The sequence below is a fragment of the Urtica dioica genome, chromosome 4 (assembly GCF_054948205.1).
Source record: "Urtica dioica subsp. dioica isolate 48M chromosome 4, U.dioica_male_clone48M_v1_H2, whole genome shotgun sequence".
NCBI classification, from domain to species: domain Eukaryota; kingdom Viridiplantae; phylum Streptophyta; class Magnoliopsida; order Rosales; family Urticaceae; genus Urtica; species Urtica dioica.
This window is the reverse complement of record NC_142759.1, coordinates 11,516,683-11,532,704: the sequence shown is the minus strand read 5'-3', so window position 1 is coordinate 11,532,704 and position 16,022 is coordinate 11,516,683. Positions and strand designations below refer to the sequence as shown.

The 16,022-nt window shown below is 34.2% G+C and overlaps 2 protein-coding genes across 2 annotated transcripts; one reads left to right on the top strand and one right to left on the bottom strand.

Annotated features, from left to right (window-relative positions):
• Nucleotides 1-5,645: 5,645 nt before the first annotated feature.
• On the bottom strand, nucleotides 5,646-7,617 carry LOC149400423 (DUF2358 family protein (DUF2358)). The gene is made up of 2 exons (XM_089613363.1): nucleotides 7,073-7,617; nucleotides 5,646-6,366 (listed from the first exon to the last, which is right to left on the bottom strand). The coding sequence occupies exons 1-2, from the start codon at nucleotides 7,420-7,422 to the stop codon at nucleotides 5,967-5,969; spliced, it is 750 nt and encodes a 249-aa protein (XP_089469489.1). The 5' UTR covers nucleotides 7,423-7,617; the 3' UTR covers nucleotides 5,646-5,966.
• Nucleotides 7,618-12,581: 4,964 nt separating this feature from the next.
• ABIL1 (ABI-1-like 1) lies at nucleotides 12,582-15,621 on the top strand. Its single transcript, XM_089613705.1, has 9 exons — nucleotides 12,582-13,093; nucleotides 13,703-13,785; nucleotides 13,982-14,132; nucleotides 14,233-14,332; nucleotides 14,409-14,501; nucleotides 14,637-14,721; nucleotides 14,811-14,863; nucleotides 15,000-15,061; nucleotides 15,174-15,621. The coding sequence occupies exons 1-9, from the start codon at nucleotides 13,001-13,003 to the stop codon at nucleotides 15,330-15,332; spliced, it is 879 nt and encodes a 292-aa protein (XP_089469831.1). The 5' UTR covers nucleotides 12,582-13,000; the 3' UTR covers nucleotides 15,333-15,621.
• Nucleotides 15,622-16,022: the final 401 nt, after the last annotated feature.

Below are 16,022 nucleotides of genomic sequence, written 5' to 3'. Positions count from 1 at the left end.
AAAATCTTCTTGCGATGGTGCGTATCCAAGTTGAGCACCGCCGACATCACTAAATGAGGTACCTCCAGCAGTAAAGGAACCCACAGACCGATAGGAACCTCCAGCACCTCCCCCTGATCCACCGTCACCTGCACCTCCACCTGCTCCGCTTGATCTACGGCTTGAACCTCCGCCATCTGAATCCGAACTGTCTCTGGATCCGCGTTGAGGTTGGACGTCCTCGTTCAGCACTCACTCCGCTTGATCTACGGCTTGAACCTCCGCCATCAATTTTTGTTTGCTTCGCACTCGCTGACTTATATAATGACGGAGCAGCTGGTGGAGATTTTGCCGTAGAACCACTGCCGGGCCCCGACATCATCCGAGCCTCCCATTCCGTCTGCGCTGCCTCTTGTCTTGACCTCTTCATAACTGCTCGTAATTGCGCTTCGTATGCTTCTTCGTTTGATTCTTCCCCGCCAACATTTTTAGTCAATGTCGTGCGAAGCGTAGATTCCAACGACTTTTTGTTCTTCTTTTTTACGACATTGCCTTGAAGTAAAGCTTGCATCTCTTCTCTCACTTCAGGAGGGACTTTCTCACAGAATTTGACACTCGTCGTTGGGTCTACATGGGCTAGGTGGTTTTTCACTCTCGTGATGCCGCCACCTCCCATAATGTGCTCGCAAAATATGCACTGGTGGCCGCTACTTTTTCCGGGAATAGGTGTGCAATACTTCCTAGCTGGTTCGGGGGTCGACATTCTTGCAACTTGTAATCTACAAATGAACAAATAACATTTACAAAATATCACAAACTAATAACATTTACAAGTCACAAAATTTCTTCATAAATCAATAAACAAGTTCATCATAATTCATAACCTTAATCATCACTAACTAATCACAAAATTATCAAATAATTCGGATTAAATCCAAAAAAATTACAAACATCAACACAAAATTTCTAAAATTAAAAACAAGTCCCAAAATTTCTTCATAAATCAATAAACAAGTTCATCATAACCTTAATCATCACTAACTAATCACAAAATTATCAAATAATTCGGATTAAATCCAAAAAAATTACAAACATCAACACAAAATTTCTAAAATTAAAAACAAGTCACAAATTTCTTCATAAATCAATAAACAAGTTCATCATAACCTTAATCATCACTAACTAATCACAAAATTACCAAATAATTCGGATTAAATCCAAAAAAATTACAAACATCAACACAAAATTCCTAAAATTAAAAAAAAGTCACAAATTTCTTCATAAATCAATAAACAAGTTCATCATAACCTTAATCATCACTAACTAATCACAAAATTATCAAATAATTCGGATTAAATCCAAAAAAATTACAAACATCAACACAAAATTTCTAAAATTAAAAACAAGTCACAAAATTTCTTCATAAATCAATAAACAAGTTCATCATAACCTTAATCATCACTAAATAATCAAAAAATTACCAAATAATTCGGATTAATTACAAAAAATTAGAATCATGAACACAAACCTTAAATCAACACTACATTTAAGTTCACAACTATCAATTTATACTTAATCTTCAAGAATTATCAAGTAATTTGAAAAATTAAACTCAAAATCAAGAAGAAAAAAAATCCGGGTCGGGAAGCTCACCGGAAATGTATGAAACCGGGGGGATCTGGGAAGAATTCAACAGAGGCGCGTCGGGAAGCTGGCGGCACGGCGGGATCCGGGCGGAATCTGGGAAGAAATCAACAGAGGTGCGGCGGAATTTGGAGGAGAGCTTACCGACGCAAATGAAAAAAAAGGGGAATCCGGATTTAAATACCCGGTTTTGTTTTTTTTTTTTACCTGGACCGGACCGGGAAGTGGGAACCGGGTTCCCACCCGGATCCCGGTCCGGTTCCCCCGGAACCACCGGAAAAATCCGGTTTTGGTGGTTCCGGTGCCGGGTAGCTCCAAAAAGGGGGAACCGGACCGGTTCCCGTCCGGTTCCCCCGGTTTTTAAATCCTTGAATTAGAAATGACTTGTGACTTCTAAAATTACATTTTGTAGTAGAGAGAGAGAGAGTCGTCCTCGTTATGTTCGTTATCAACGACAAAGGAGAGTAGTGACGGAGCCATGTAATGAACATATGCCATCCGGAACTAATAATTATGTGATTTTTGCGTATGCGTCCCTCTTGAATAATATATTTTCTTATACACCCCATACAAATTTAGAATAAGTTGTTTCATATCAATTTTGCCCTCTCACAACAAATTCTAGTTCGTATCGAAGGCGAAACCCGCAACGAATGCAATATTTGAGCTTCTCAGCCTCATCTCCTCTTGAAGATCAAGTTTCTCTCCTCTCTGATCACGGTGGTTCTATGATCTTCAAGGAATATTTCACCACTAGCAAGTCAGACACGATCCACCGCTTTTCCAGAGTACGATTCACTTACATTACAAACTTATAGTAAAATCATTTTTTTAAGTAATTAGATAATGTAACTTAGCAGAATGAAATATAAAGGGTGGTAGAGGATTACATTTTTATCCTTTCCTTTTATGCATTCTTTGCCACTTCAGAATGAATATATATATATAGAATTTATTAATTTATGCCAAAGTTATTGAACCATTTTGCATTCATTATAAACCTTTTTTTTTTAATTTAATTCTCTTCTTTTTCATTTTCCGTACATATCGTCCATTTGAATTGAAGCCTTGGAGGCCAAACGAAATATTCGCCAAACATTGGAAATATATTTGGGACAAGTATCTATACAAGCACAACGAATGCGCATGCATGTATATTGTTTAGAATAATTAAGCTGCTAGCTGCTATTATGTTAAGGTGAAGAAAAAAAACTGCTATATATCTGTTTTAATATTACCATTTTAGAAAAATACTTAAGAATTAAAAATGCTTACAAGTTAGGCTTTTTTGTTACGATTGACCAATATTGTTTGCATTTTGAAAGATGCAATAGTCTATAAATAAAATAATTTGGAAGTATTTTTCTAATTAGATCTAATCAGTATGTTTCAAAATTTCTTTATTTTTTTCCTTTACGAGTCATCATTTGTATTAAGAAATATCAATTTGCTAATATTGCTAGTTACATTGAAAGTTTCTGGAACAATATCTAATAAGCTGTATGATCAGAGAACTATATTTGTTCAAGATTTTATTCGTTGCTTTTCGCACTAGAGTTAACGAGCTTATGACTTACTTTGTTCTAATAATTGAGGCCGGATTATAGTACTATTGCGGAATATTATGGATCAATTATTAGATGCTTCTTTCTTAGTTGTTATATCTTGACGTGTCTTATGACATCTAGCTAGTAGAAAACTAGAAATCCTAGTATCAGGCTATTTCAATCTAACAAAATATCAATAAATCTTCAAACGAATATCTAGATTCTTAAAACCATTTTTTTTTTAGATTTTTCAAATTATTAGGTATATATGAAGTTTTGGAGGGAGTGAAATCGTGAAACACGTTGATATTGACATAAATCTCTCTCTCTCTCTCTCTCTCTCTCTCTCTCTCTCTCTCTCTCTCTCTCTTTTTCTTCGTCTCCACGTCAATTCTTTTTCTCCGTCATGTTTTCTTCTTCTTCTTCTTCTTCACCCAAAATGACAAAGAAACATCAAAACTCAAACCCTAAAATTAAAGCCATGACAAATAAATCTAAATCATCACTAGTAAATGGAGAGAAGCTCGAAACGAGATTGATTTCGGATGTGTAGTTGTTGATTTTCTTTGGTTTGCTTGAATTTTTTTTTTCTAGAGTCTTCAAGTTTCCAAAAAAAAAAATCGCAATTTCAATAAATCAAGTAGATTATTGACGATACTGTAAATAAACTAGACAGACGAAATATATATATATATATATATATGTATATATATAAGATATTTCATTGAGAGTAGTTTTGTACCAACAAATATAAGGAAGTCATATTTTTGGAATAATTTTGACATATTAGATTTTGGTTCAAAAGTATTGAGGATATCATAGTTTAGGAATAATCCCAATAAAATAAAATAGTCTTTTTGGTATAATCCTTATTTGTAATAAAATTGTTAAAAGAAGGTCGTAGTCCAACAATTTAGGCTTTGTTGACAAGTGGGCATAAAGTTTATGGGAAATGGCCTTAACTAATAGCAATTTTGATAATTTGGACCAAAATAGTAACAAATATGTTTTTTGACACTTTTACTAGTAACTGTACACATCAACGTATACATTTGTCATAAACTGTAGATTTACAAGTCTACAATTAACAACCGTTGTAGATATATAAGTCTATAATTACTAATAAAAATGTTCAAAAATATAGTTGCTACTATTTTTGTCCAAAATATCAAAATTGTTACCACTTAAATCCATTTTCCTATAATTATTTTTAATAAAATTGTCAAAACAAAGTCCAAGTCCAAAAAATTGGGCCTTCTTGGCAACGGGATCTAAAGCAACAACTTTATCACACTCAAGGATGAGTTGGGCCTATAGGTGGCGGTAGTGTGGTAGTGGTCGTCGACGGCAGAATTGTGGCGTTGTTTTCCTTGATGGGGGTACAGCAAAATTCGTCGCTGGAAGTGGTATGGTTACGTACATCAGCGACGAACAACGTTGAAGTTGATGGTAAGGTGGAGCCGAGACCCACGGTCCGACGGCTCTGAAGTATGCACATAATGAGCAAAACACACGTAGTTTGTGTTGTGTCTTGTACTAAGATACACTTCGTTCTTATCGGTAAGTGTTTTACCCTTATTGTAATCAAATCCATCATTAGTCATGACCGGCCCAACCATATGCCGTGCGTGTGGGACTCACTTGGTGGTGGAGATTTGAGAGATCAATCCTCATAGAACCCTCTCTCATGCTAGACCAAGGTGGTTGAGAAGTTTCATTAATAAACCCTTGTCGCTCGAAGAAGATGACATTTTTTTTATCGATCCTTGTAAGCAAGCCTTGACCCATGACACAACAAAAGGCACCATTTGGCGCGCATTTGGAGATAGAACAGCTTTTCCTATACACAGCAAAGTATTTGTAAAAGGAAAAGTTGTTCAAAATATCATAGTAGAAACTATTTGGTTCACAACTTCTTTCAGTTCATCTTAAGACTTAATTTGTGGGTCTTGACATTCTTGTTTTTTGTGCTCCAAATCTTTGTCGAAGATTGCGAAGTGAGTTGAATGACATTCCTTTAATATTCCTTGAATGAAATTAGGTAGATAAACCTACAGTTAACAGGGTTGAAAAAATCACCAATAGCAAACTAAACAGACAACATTTTGGTGTGTTTTGCACGTTGTGAGTTCTCTCTGAATCAATTTGGAGCAATGAGGCACATCCCATGGACTCCTAAATCGAAAGAGCTCGACGGGTATCTGTGTTACTGAACTTCATGCTCGAATTGTAAGAAACACTAGTGTTTGAAACTACAGGTGTGTAACTACCCGAAAACGCGGCCATAATCCTGTGTGAATATATCATGCCTATATGATTTGGTTACTTATAATTCTCTGCGTCCATTATTCTCCAAGTAACGGTACCAATATATATTTTACATTATTAGCTTTTAACCTAAGAACACTATCAAACTAAAACTTCTTCCCCAAAAAAATATCAAAGACGGTATTGCTTAGCGAGCGAGTAATAACGCACGTGAAAGAGAAATTGTTTCTTTTAAGGACAACTTACATTTATATCTCAAACTATACAGATATACAATATTTATACATATATATTGCAGTCATCCCAGTGTTGTTTAGTCGAGACTACGAATCTACATATTCTTTTTACATGATAAAAACAGCCTATACGATTGCTATTTGAGTAGTTTTAGATTACTGGCTAAGTTATATCAAACGAGTACACAAGCAACTAAAGAACAGAGAATGGATGCAGCGTTGCATAAGCTTCACCTTCGCTCAACCATGGCATGGCATTACAAAACTTTCGATGCTGAGTTTTAACGTGAACCTAACTTCCCTTTGACGATGAAGAGGACGAGGATTCGAAAAACGTCGGCTTCGGGGTAGAGGGACAGCCAAGAGACTGGATTATATCCATGACCTGAAACTTTGGAGGTGAATTGAGAGCAATGTTATCAACACGGTGCTCGAAGATCTTCCCTTTCTTGTCGAGTTTGTACACGGAAGTGCAATCGAACCGGCCGCGGCGTTCCCATGGAACTCGTGGGATTCCATGGATGGTCCAACGGACCATTATGACGTCCTCCATAGGCTGCCACACGCTGCCTATTTCAACCCATAATGCCTTGAAGAATATCTTGCCATGGAATCGTAAAGCCCAGAAGATTGACTTGTAGTTCTCGATTCCCATAATGGTATTAAGTGGATCTTTAAACACGATATCTTCCCTGTAGATATTTCAAAAGGAAAAAGCATTAGAATGCCACTATTTTCTCCAAAAAAAAAAGAAAAAAAAAGGGAAAACACTTGTCCAAGAGAAAACTAAGGAAAACAAAGTGTACCAAACCCAAAGCTACATAGTTTTAAGCACACCACTTCATATTCAAGAACCAAGGGTATAGCTTACTACATAATAAATAAAAACTGTAAGAACAAATAAAACATCCAACTCCAGGAAAATATCACTATCATTATTGAAATATAAATTACATATATATATGTATATTAATAATAATTATACTCTTCAGCTGTATCGTATCAGTATTATTAGATTATGTAAAGGAAATCTATGGCAATCAAAACATGAAAAAGATAAGCTAACATCAACAGTAACAAAGAGATTAAACAAAAAATAAACAGTCAATCAAATTCAAAGCAACATTACCGGTCCATTTGGAAGGGCTAACATCAACAGTAACAAAGAGATTAAACAAAAAATAAACAGTCAATCAAATTCAAAGCAACATTACCGGTCCATTTGGAAGGGCCATGAATCAGTCTACACTTTTCAAGTAACCAAAATGAAACAAACTACAATATCAAAATTCCTCTACAAACCCCTACGAAATATCGAAATTCTAACCTATCATCTACACCGACAGCGAAAGAGACATCGAGGCACTACAAAGAAGAAATAAGAGGGAAAATCAAAACCTGTAGATGTCGAAGCTAAGTTCTCTGTAGAACAGCTCGGGAAATTCCTCTCTGATAGTTCGAATGGCGTATCCAATATTGACGTAATAACTCTGCCTCTCTTCCTCTTCTTTGCTCGGCGACGAACTCTGCTTTACCTGAGCTGAGAACTGTCCGTAGAGCATCAAACTCTCATTTCCTTCCGAAACCCTAACTCCACAGTCTCTAACCTCGGCGCAAATCCTAACCCTGTGATTCGACCCAAATTTCTTCACGGTCGTCGATATTTTCACGCCTCTGAGCTTGCTAGGTCTAGGATTTGTTAGATAGAAGACCTTGGAAATATCCGTCGCAGGAGCGATAAGAGCCATGATAGAAGATTCAGAGTTTTGTTGCTATATTTAGGCTCGGTAGAGAAGAAAATTCGCCATTGATCGACCTTTCTTTCCTTCCCGGACTCGAATTTTATTTTTATTTTTTTAAATATTTGGGAGATTTATTTGGTCGATGTGAGAGAACGAAGACGGTGATAGATAGATAAGAAGAATCTGTTTGGATAATATTAGTTATGTATTTGGATAATTTGATATTTATCTGTCTGTTTAATTGTTCCCGTGCGCTTCTTAGACCTCAAATATATATAATTTTTTTTTTTTAATATTAGACCTCAAATATTTTTCAATTATAAATTTATATTTTTGTGTGGATAATTTCAAATGAGAGGAACAATTCTGAATTCGGAATTTTTTTTTTTCATGATTAGGTTAAATTAGTATTAAAGAACCTCAGGTTTTTTTTTTTTTTTTAAGTATTAAAGAACCGCAAATAAAGATTTCAGGATATACTTCATTTCCTTATGTGTAGTTTCTTTTTAAATTAGTTTCAACAACGCGTTGAGTTACGCGTCAGTCAACAAAATTATTATTGTTTTTAAACAAAAAATAAAAATAAAAATAAAAAGTAAAGTAAGTTGAAAACTTTTAATTTTATTAATACCATATAATTTTTCCAATAATAATATATGTTATTGATATAGTATAATATAGTATTAGTAATTATGATATATACATAAAAAAAATTATACAAAATATATTGATAATTAAGTTTAATAATATTGATTCATATATTATATATGTTATACAATATGGTAAGATATATTTATAGTAATCATTATGATAATTTACGAAAGTATTTCATTGTCAGGTATCAACATCAACTTATTTACATTTCTTATTTCTCTTATATATCGTCAGATTTATTTTCTCAATAGTAAATAAAGAGAGAGAGTAATAAATGTAAAAGAATGACAAAGAAAAAAAAAAGGTCACCACGTGTCGTCGTTTGACGAAGTCACGTGGCGAATTTTGATTGAAAATTGGAAGTGTGTTTCCTTTTTATCATCTATTTTATAGATATATATTTACAGTTAGTGTATTTTTTTTTTGAGGAAGTGCAATATTTATGTAGTGATATTTTTATCTATTTTTAGTATTTTTTAATATTTGACTAGGACTCGAACTCATCTTTTTATTATTATTATTATTTAAAATAGTGAACATTTATCGTTGACCTATCTCATTTATCCCACTTTTTAGATCTAGTGATATTATTACTCTATTTTGGCAATTGAAGACGTTGTAAGGATTTGAAGTTCATGTGACAAATTCGTGTTCGTGTCTTGTTTATCGTATTTTTGAAAAAATGGAATAGAACTAAATTCGATCATTTATTAATCGTATTTGAAATTTAAATCCAAATTCGATCATCTAAGTTTTACAAAAATCAGATCCGTTTAAATTAAACTATTTAATAATTAGGCTAAGTGTTTTAATTGTTTATAGTTATTCACTTAGACAAATTACTTGCATCTACATTATAAGATTCATCAATTAGTAAACAACACTAACCACTATTTGTAATTGACTTTTGTAAGCAACATGATTATTTTGCTCTTTGTAGTTTCCACCAATAAATTCAACAACAAAAATTCATACTTTTTAAACTTAACTGATCTAATAAAGATTATATGTTTTCTTTACAAGTGTGTAGTCCATTCAACGCGCAACACATTGAGCTCGGGTTGATTTCCAATTTGAGATTTTGCCATCAGTGTAAAATATATTAGGGGTGTACAAAAATTGACCGAAAATTGGTTAAACCGATAACCGAACCGATCCGGAACCGAAATTCGGTGCCACGTCATCAAACCGAAAATTCGGTTCGGTTAACCAAAACCGAATTTAAGAATCGGTTCGGTTATCGGTTTTGAAAATCCAAAAATTCGGTTATCGGTTATTTAACAGATTTTTATTTTATCCAGTTTTGAAACCGGATAACCAGTTTTAAACCGGATAACCGATTTTAATCGGTTAACCGATTTGAACCGGATAACCGATTTGGATAATTATAACATCTTTAAAACTGGTTAACCACTTTTGAAATCGGTTAACCGATTTTTTCGGTTAACCGGTTTCGAAACTGGTTAACCAGTTTTAAAACGGTTATAAAATCGGTTATCGGTTTTACAAAACCGGTTAACCGAATTTTCGGTTAACCGATTTTCGGTTTTTGACCAATTCGGTTCGGTCATTGGTCCAAAATTTTCAAAACCGAAAATTCGGTTTCGATTTTCAAATTGGTCCAAAACCGAACCGAACCGAACCGATTTCACCCCTAAAATATATTGTTTCAAGTAAAGGAACTTCAAAATTTCATTCCTAACATCTCCATAAAGATTAGATTTCTATAGCCCCTATACAGAGTATAAAAATGAACTAATAAAAACAACGATAGCAGAGTAAAAAATTACTTTATTGAGTTTATTTTATCAATTTTTTTTAAGAAAGAATATTGTAAAAATATACAAACTATAGATAATGTTGTAGAACAAAAATATGGATTTGCATATCATAAATGAGAGAAGCCGAGTGTAATAATCATTATTATTCTGCTGAAAAAAATATGATACGTTTAGCAAGAACTCAATTGTAATTAGTCTCAATGATATATATAAGAAACTAATAGATAGTATACCCCGATAAAAGACTTGTTTTCTCTTTTACTATAGTTGATAAATACCTCCCCATTCTACATGTAACTTCTTCACTAATTTTGAACGTTTTACTGTTTTATAATAAACGCGACCTATTATATACAACAAAGATCAATTTCCAAAAAAAAAAAAAAAATGCAACAAAGATCGAAATACAAGGGCTTGTAATTGATGATTAAAATAATAATTGCAATTTGCACATTATTGTAGGTCATCTTGCATGATCATAGACAGACAATGTGGGCCATATGATACTTAAGTATGAGACCATCGTTATCCTCTTTTCCTAATGGATTAGGATATGGCCCAAGGTCTCAATTGCCTATTAAAAAAACAATTTTTAATTTTTATTTGGGAAATGAAAATTTTCTCTGGTTTCATTTAATTTTACACTATTCATTATTTCACTAATTAATAAGCAATGCATAATTAGGTTTATTGGTAGTGCTTCTTATGAATCATAAGTCATTAATATGAATAATGAATACCAACTTCACTTTTTTTTTCTTCTTCTCACTAATTAAGAAACCTTAAAAAAAACAGTTGCCCAAGCCGTTCACCTAATTTCCCACCTTAACTAACCTAGCAACCACATTAAGGATTTGCCTTTTTGAGTACCTAACTTTATAGGGAAGTTCAAGTGGATATAATAAAATTTACCAATTTAATTACTACAATTATTGACCTAAACTAGTTCCAACTCTGTAACGAGAAGTTAATCTGAAACGAAACAGCATAATCTTAGCTATGCATTAATTTATTCTATTTTATTTCATTTCATTTTACACAATGGTTAAGTTCAAGGTAGCACAACGTACCGCTAGTGGTGACTTAGCGGTGAATACGAACTGTTTTTTTTTCTTCTTAGATTTTTGTGTAAAGTATTTTGAGTTGACTCCACAACTGTGAATGAGACCTCAACATTTCTTTCCCGGAAGAATTGCCCTCCATACGAAAGGGGCTCATGTTGCTAAAGAAAATTAGATAGGATGGAATTGGAAATCCTTAGATAGCCTGTGCAAAAAATACTTGATAATACTAAAAGCATTAACGTTGAGTTAAACATTAATGTTTTTATTTTTAATCATGTTTGCTGAAAAAAAAAATATACTTTAAAATTTGTATTAAAAATTTATACTTCTATCACTACTAGCTAGTTGTACTTGTACGTACGTATACGGTTATAGCTCTATCATTACTGAGTTACTTGGCTATAATTATGTACCTTAAGAACTTTGATGTGTTTTGCAGGTGCTTGAATATTTACTTGATAATCTTGCACATGTATGACATTCATTGAGATTCATATTTTATCCAGTCTTACCTATGTGTCTTATTCGATCGAGTGAATTCCATACAATTTTATTGGTTGCATTAATTGACTATTTATGTAACTTCACACGTACAGATTGAAGTTTACTAAAATAAAATCAATTTCACACGTATAAATTTTAAATACGATATATAATAATGGAAACCATTTGGTCATTTAGGCCATGGTCTAGGGCCTCAAATTTTTAATGGAAAAATAAGTCTAAAAACCTGGAATTTATATGTTTTATATGTTTTTAAAATAAAGGTTTCAAATTTTATTTTTGTCTAAGGCCCCGTAGTACTTTGCACCAATATCGACAAGAATCGCAGCCTCATATCCAATCAACTACCATGTCCGTGGACCTTCAGCGATCTGGGTTGGCCGTCAATGTGGTCTAGTCCCTTAATTTCTCCATCATCTTAGGGCCTCTTCGGTACTACGGCTAGCACTCTATGGCATTGTGTGGCCGTGACGTTGTTGGCATAGAACAAATTGTTCATTGTCTCTGGTTCCAAATGAGTTTCGACACTAGATGAGTCCTACACATAGTATAATGGATGATTCGACACTAAATGAGTTTCGACACTATGGTTTTTGTAAATCTTTTCCTAGCATCATATATAACATATGCGCTTGTTATATTATTCACGATCAAGTATAATTTCTAGTTTATTTGTGCTTTTTTTTTCAAATATACTGATTTTTAGCATCTTTTTCGACTTTACGCATCGGTTATATTGTGAATCAGAGAGGAATTAACTATAGTCCATATCTCACTGTGAGATTTTTGTTTATGTATATTGAAAAATCATCTTGTTCAGTGCTAACGAACCGCAATTGATTGAAGTCCTCGATTAATAATTATAAGTACTCAAAGTATACTTTGATTATTATTATTATTTATTATGCCAAAAAAAAAAGTTCATATTGAACTAACACATGTACTTGGTATTATATACGCGTGCGTGTTGTGCAATGTACATTTATATCTAATCCTAATCCTAATCCTAATCCTAATCCTAGCGTGCATTTAAGATGTTGTACATTTATATATTCATCTGAATGTTTTTATCATTTTTATAATATAAAGTTCCATGCATTTTCTTCGAAAAAAAATAGTGATAATAATAGTGAACAAGGGCAATGCTGTAATTACATAGTCAAAGTCCGATCCCGGCCCGCCGTTAATATGCAGATATCAAAACCACCGCAATGCCAACCACTCCATATAAATGCGTACAATTCTCGCAATTAAAGCAATGTCATTTTCCCTTGCATTTAAATCAAGAAACTCTACATATTCATCTCCAAAGTTGATTATAATAATAATAAATTATAAATCTCATATTCCCTTAAACTTCAATTGCTTCCACTACACTCTCTCTTTCCCTGTTGCACCTTAAAAAAGAAAAGAAAAAAAACTAATCTCCGTATCTAAACCACAAGCTAAATTCTTTGTGTGCATATATATTTGGCACATATACAACGAGACACTCATTCCACTTGAAAACTATACAAATTTGTGCGTGTGTGTGGGGTAATTGATTTCTCTGGTAATTTCGCTGTTGTGTTTTCTCTGGAAATGGAATTGGAAGTATCGAGACCGGTCAATCCGGCCATGACTTTCGACGAGGTCTCCATGGAGCGTAGCAAGAACTTCGTCAAGGCTTTGCAGGTTCGTTCGTCTCTCTCTACGTTTGTTCTTGTGAACACACTTGATCTCTCAGCTGGTTTTTGTACCTTTGAGGTTTTGGATCAGATCTGATGCTGATTGATTTCATTGCTCGGCTTTGGCACAGTTCTTGCATCGAGTGCTTGTTGGTTTTTCTATTTCTCGCTGTAATATTGGTTGACTTTTTTTTTTCTTCTTCTTTTATTTTCCAGAATAAATGCATATGTAGTTTGTTTGTTTTTCCCATGAGAATGAGAATGAGAATGAGAATGTGGAAATTTTGGGAAACCGCTGTGATTGAGTCTTTTGAAGTAATTGGTGTCTGTGGACTCTGAAAGTTGTTTGCGACCTAATTTTAGGAATTGGCTACTTATCAATTACCAAGCATTTAATTTACCCTTTTTTTTCCTCAATTTCTATTTTTAGCAATTAATGCCTTGCTTGTATAGGTCTTGTAAAGAATCCTTTACTTTGTAGAATTAAAAGTCTTTATATTCTGGCAGTATCACCATTGCTTGTTTCTGTGTTTTAGATTTGACTGATATTGGATTCGAGAGTGAAAAGCGGATCATTCGCAATCAATTGATTCATATGTGTGTCCATATATTTCAGGAACTCAAGAACTTGAGACCTCAGCTTTATTCGGCTGCAGAGTACTGCGAGAAGTCTTATCTTCACAGCGAGCAGAAACAAATGTTAGTACTTGATATTTTTTGGTACCTGATATTTTTTTCCGCATTATTTTATTGCTTGATTAACTCGGGTTATGCAAGAAAATTGAATCATGAGAAGCTACCTAGTAACGCAAATTTGGGAATCAATGTATGCATATCCAATGACCCATTGTTCTTCAAGAAGAGAATGAGCTTGATTCAAAGTTATGACTTTTAGGGTTCTCGACAACCTGAAGGATTATGCAGTGCGAGCCCTTGTTAATGCTGTTGATCACCTTGGCACCGTGGCTTCCAAATTGACCGATCTTCTTGAGCAACAAACATTAGATGTCTCAACCACGGAGCTTAAAGTCACTTGTCTAAATCAGGTGAAACATTAATCCCGTTTTTTTTTTCTTAGCATAGCAGGAATGTCAAATAGAACCGAGAGCACAGCTAAACAAATTTTGTGTTTTTGGTGGGTAATAGAAACTTCTCACATGTCAAACATACACGGAGAAGGAAGGTTTTAGGCAGCAGCAAATGTTGGCCTTCATCCCGAGACATCACAAGCACTATGTTTTGCCGAGTAAGATTGAGTGTATCATTACAGTCTTTCGGAGATTCAGACACCCATTTTCTCACTATACTATCTATACAATCAGATTCTGCTAATAAGAAGGTTCATTTCGGTCCACGTGTACAAACTGACGCCAGGCAAAACAGCTTACAAGCCAGAGCTCGGCTTCAGCCATCGAGTACGTAGTATTTTTCAGATAATCAGTTTATAGCTGCGAAGATGTTATCTCTGTAGTTCACATGATTTTATTTACAGTGTCATTGACTCGGTTAATTAATCATTGTCCATAACCATTTGTATCGTGTTACATCAGGTTCACCAGCATCGAAGACGCTTTCTTGGCACTTATCCTCAGACACAAAATCTACCCTAAAAGGGACTTCACATCCTCCAACAAAGTGAGCATTAATGTCTTATTTGATACCGTGTTTGTTTCTTTCCGAGGCATTCTCGGTTCTCTGAGTAACTCGATGTCTGGTATGTGTAGCACCGAAGACGCTAGGAATCCAACTAAAACTACAGGGGTGTTTCATCTCGTAGGTATGTAAAACCAGACACCTATTGTGTGGTTAATTAAAAAAAAAACCTCTTTCTTATAATAATATTAATAATAACTAATTCAGACTAAAATACAATATTTCCTTTCTCTAATACTTCTATGTTTATTTCCACGCAGACGATGCGGGTGGTATTCCATCAACTGGAGCTCACCCGGCCGTGTTGGGTCCCACTCGCAGGGTAATATTTTTTACCGAAATCTTTATTGCCGAAATAATTCATATTATATCCGATTGTTCCTGTTTCGAACGGAAAGTCTCAAACACTCGTGTTCATGATTGTGTTATAACAGGAAGGCACAGAGGGATCCAAAACTATGGGAGGTTTTAGATCGTTTGATGGGCAAAACCAACGGGCGATGGTACGTGTTCCTGTTCGCAGCAAGAGCGTGCTGTCAGCTTTCTTTGTCAAACATAAATCTCAGAAGATAAAAGCCGGCCCAGTTTCATGAAACTCTTCTTATAGTCGCTGTTTAGTGCAAGGGAATACTTGCGACTTCTTTCTTATTTTATTTATAATTATTGTTGTTGTAGATCAGTGTCATTCAACCTAATTAGCAATGTCAAATATTGGAAATCAGTTTTTTTTTTCACTCCACTTCGTCTCATTTTGGGCGGGCAATAATGAAATTTGTGTATAGAAATCTTGTAATATTGAGGATGGTTTCGAGTTAGCTGTCACATGTTAAAAGATATTACCTCGTTAGTAGGCGTCGATCAATTCGTGTCTGATTTATGATTTATCACAGTAATTTCTGCCATAGCCATCGCCAGACAATGCAATGTCAATAACCTTCTTTTGTTGTCACCTTCACAAGTGTCCAAAAAAACACATTAATTTCTATCTTCGAGTATGCTTGGTTTTCATAACATACCTAGTAAATAATAATAAATAAATAAAACTGGAACTTCCAGGCTTGTTCTAATGTCCGACATTTGTTGGAAGTTGTAACGATGGCATTTTTCTAAAAAACAACCAAATGATATCATAATACGGAAAATCTAACAAGTTACTGCTTAGAAGCTGTCGTTTTCCCTTTCTGCCCGGGGAAAAAAAAAACTGTCGTTCGCGTTATACTCCGCGCGAAATCAATAATCACCGACGCGTAATTGCACCCAAAAAAATAAAAAAAAATATAAAA

Coding starts and splice junctions, on each gene's coding strand:
- LOC149400423 (XM_089613363.1), bottom strand. CDS start 7,422: ATGGCTCTTATCGCTCCTGCGACGGATATTTCCAAGGTCTTCTATCTA. Junction 6,367..7,072: donor CTTAGCTTCGACATCTACAG/GTTTTGATTTTC, acceptor AAATATCTACAG/GGAAGATATCGTGTTTAAAG.
- ABIL1 (XM_089613705.1), top strand. CDS start 13,001: ATGGAATTGGAAGTATCGAGACCGGTCAATCCGGCCATGACTTTCGAC. Junction 13,094..13,702: donor ACTTCGTCAAGGCTTTGCAG/GTTCGTTCGTCT, acceptor CATATATTTCAG/GAACTCAAGAACTTGAGACC. Junction 14,864..14,999: donor AGGGGTGTTTCATCTCGTAG/GTATGTAAAACC, acceptor ATTTCCACGCAG/ACGATGCGGGTGGTATTCCA.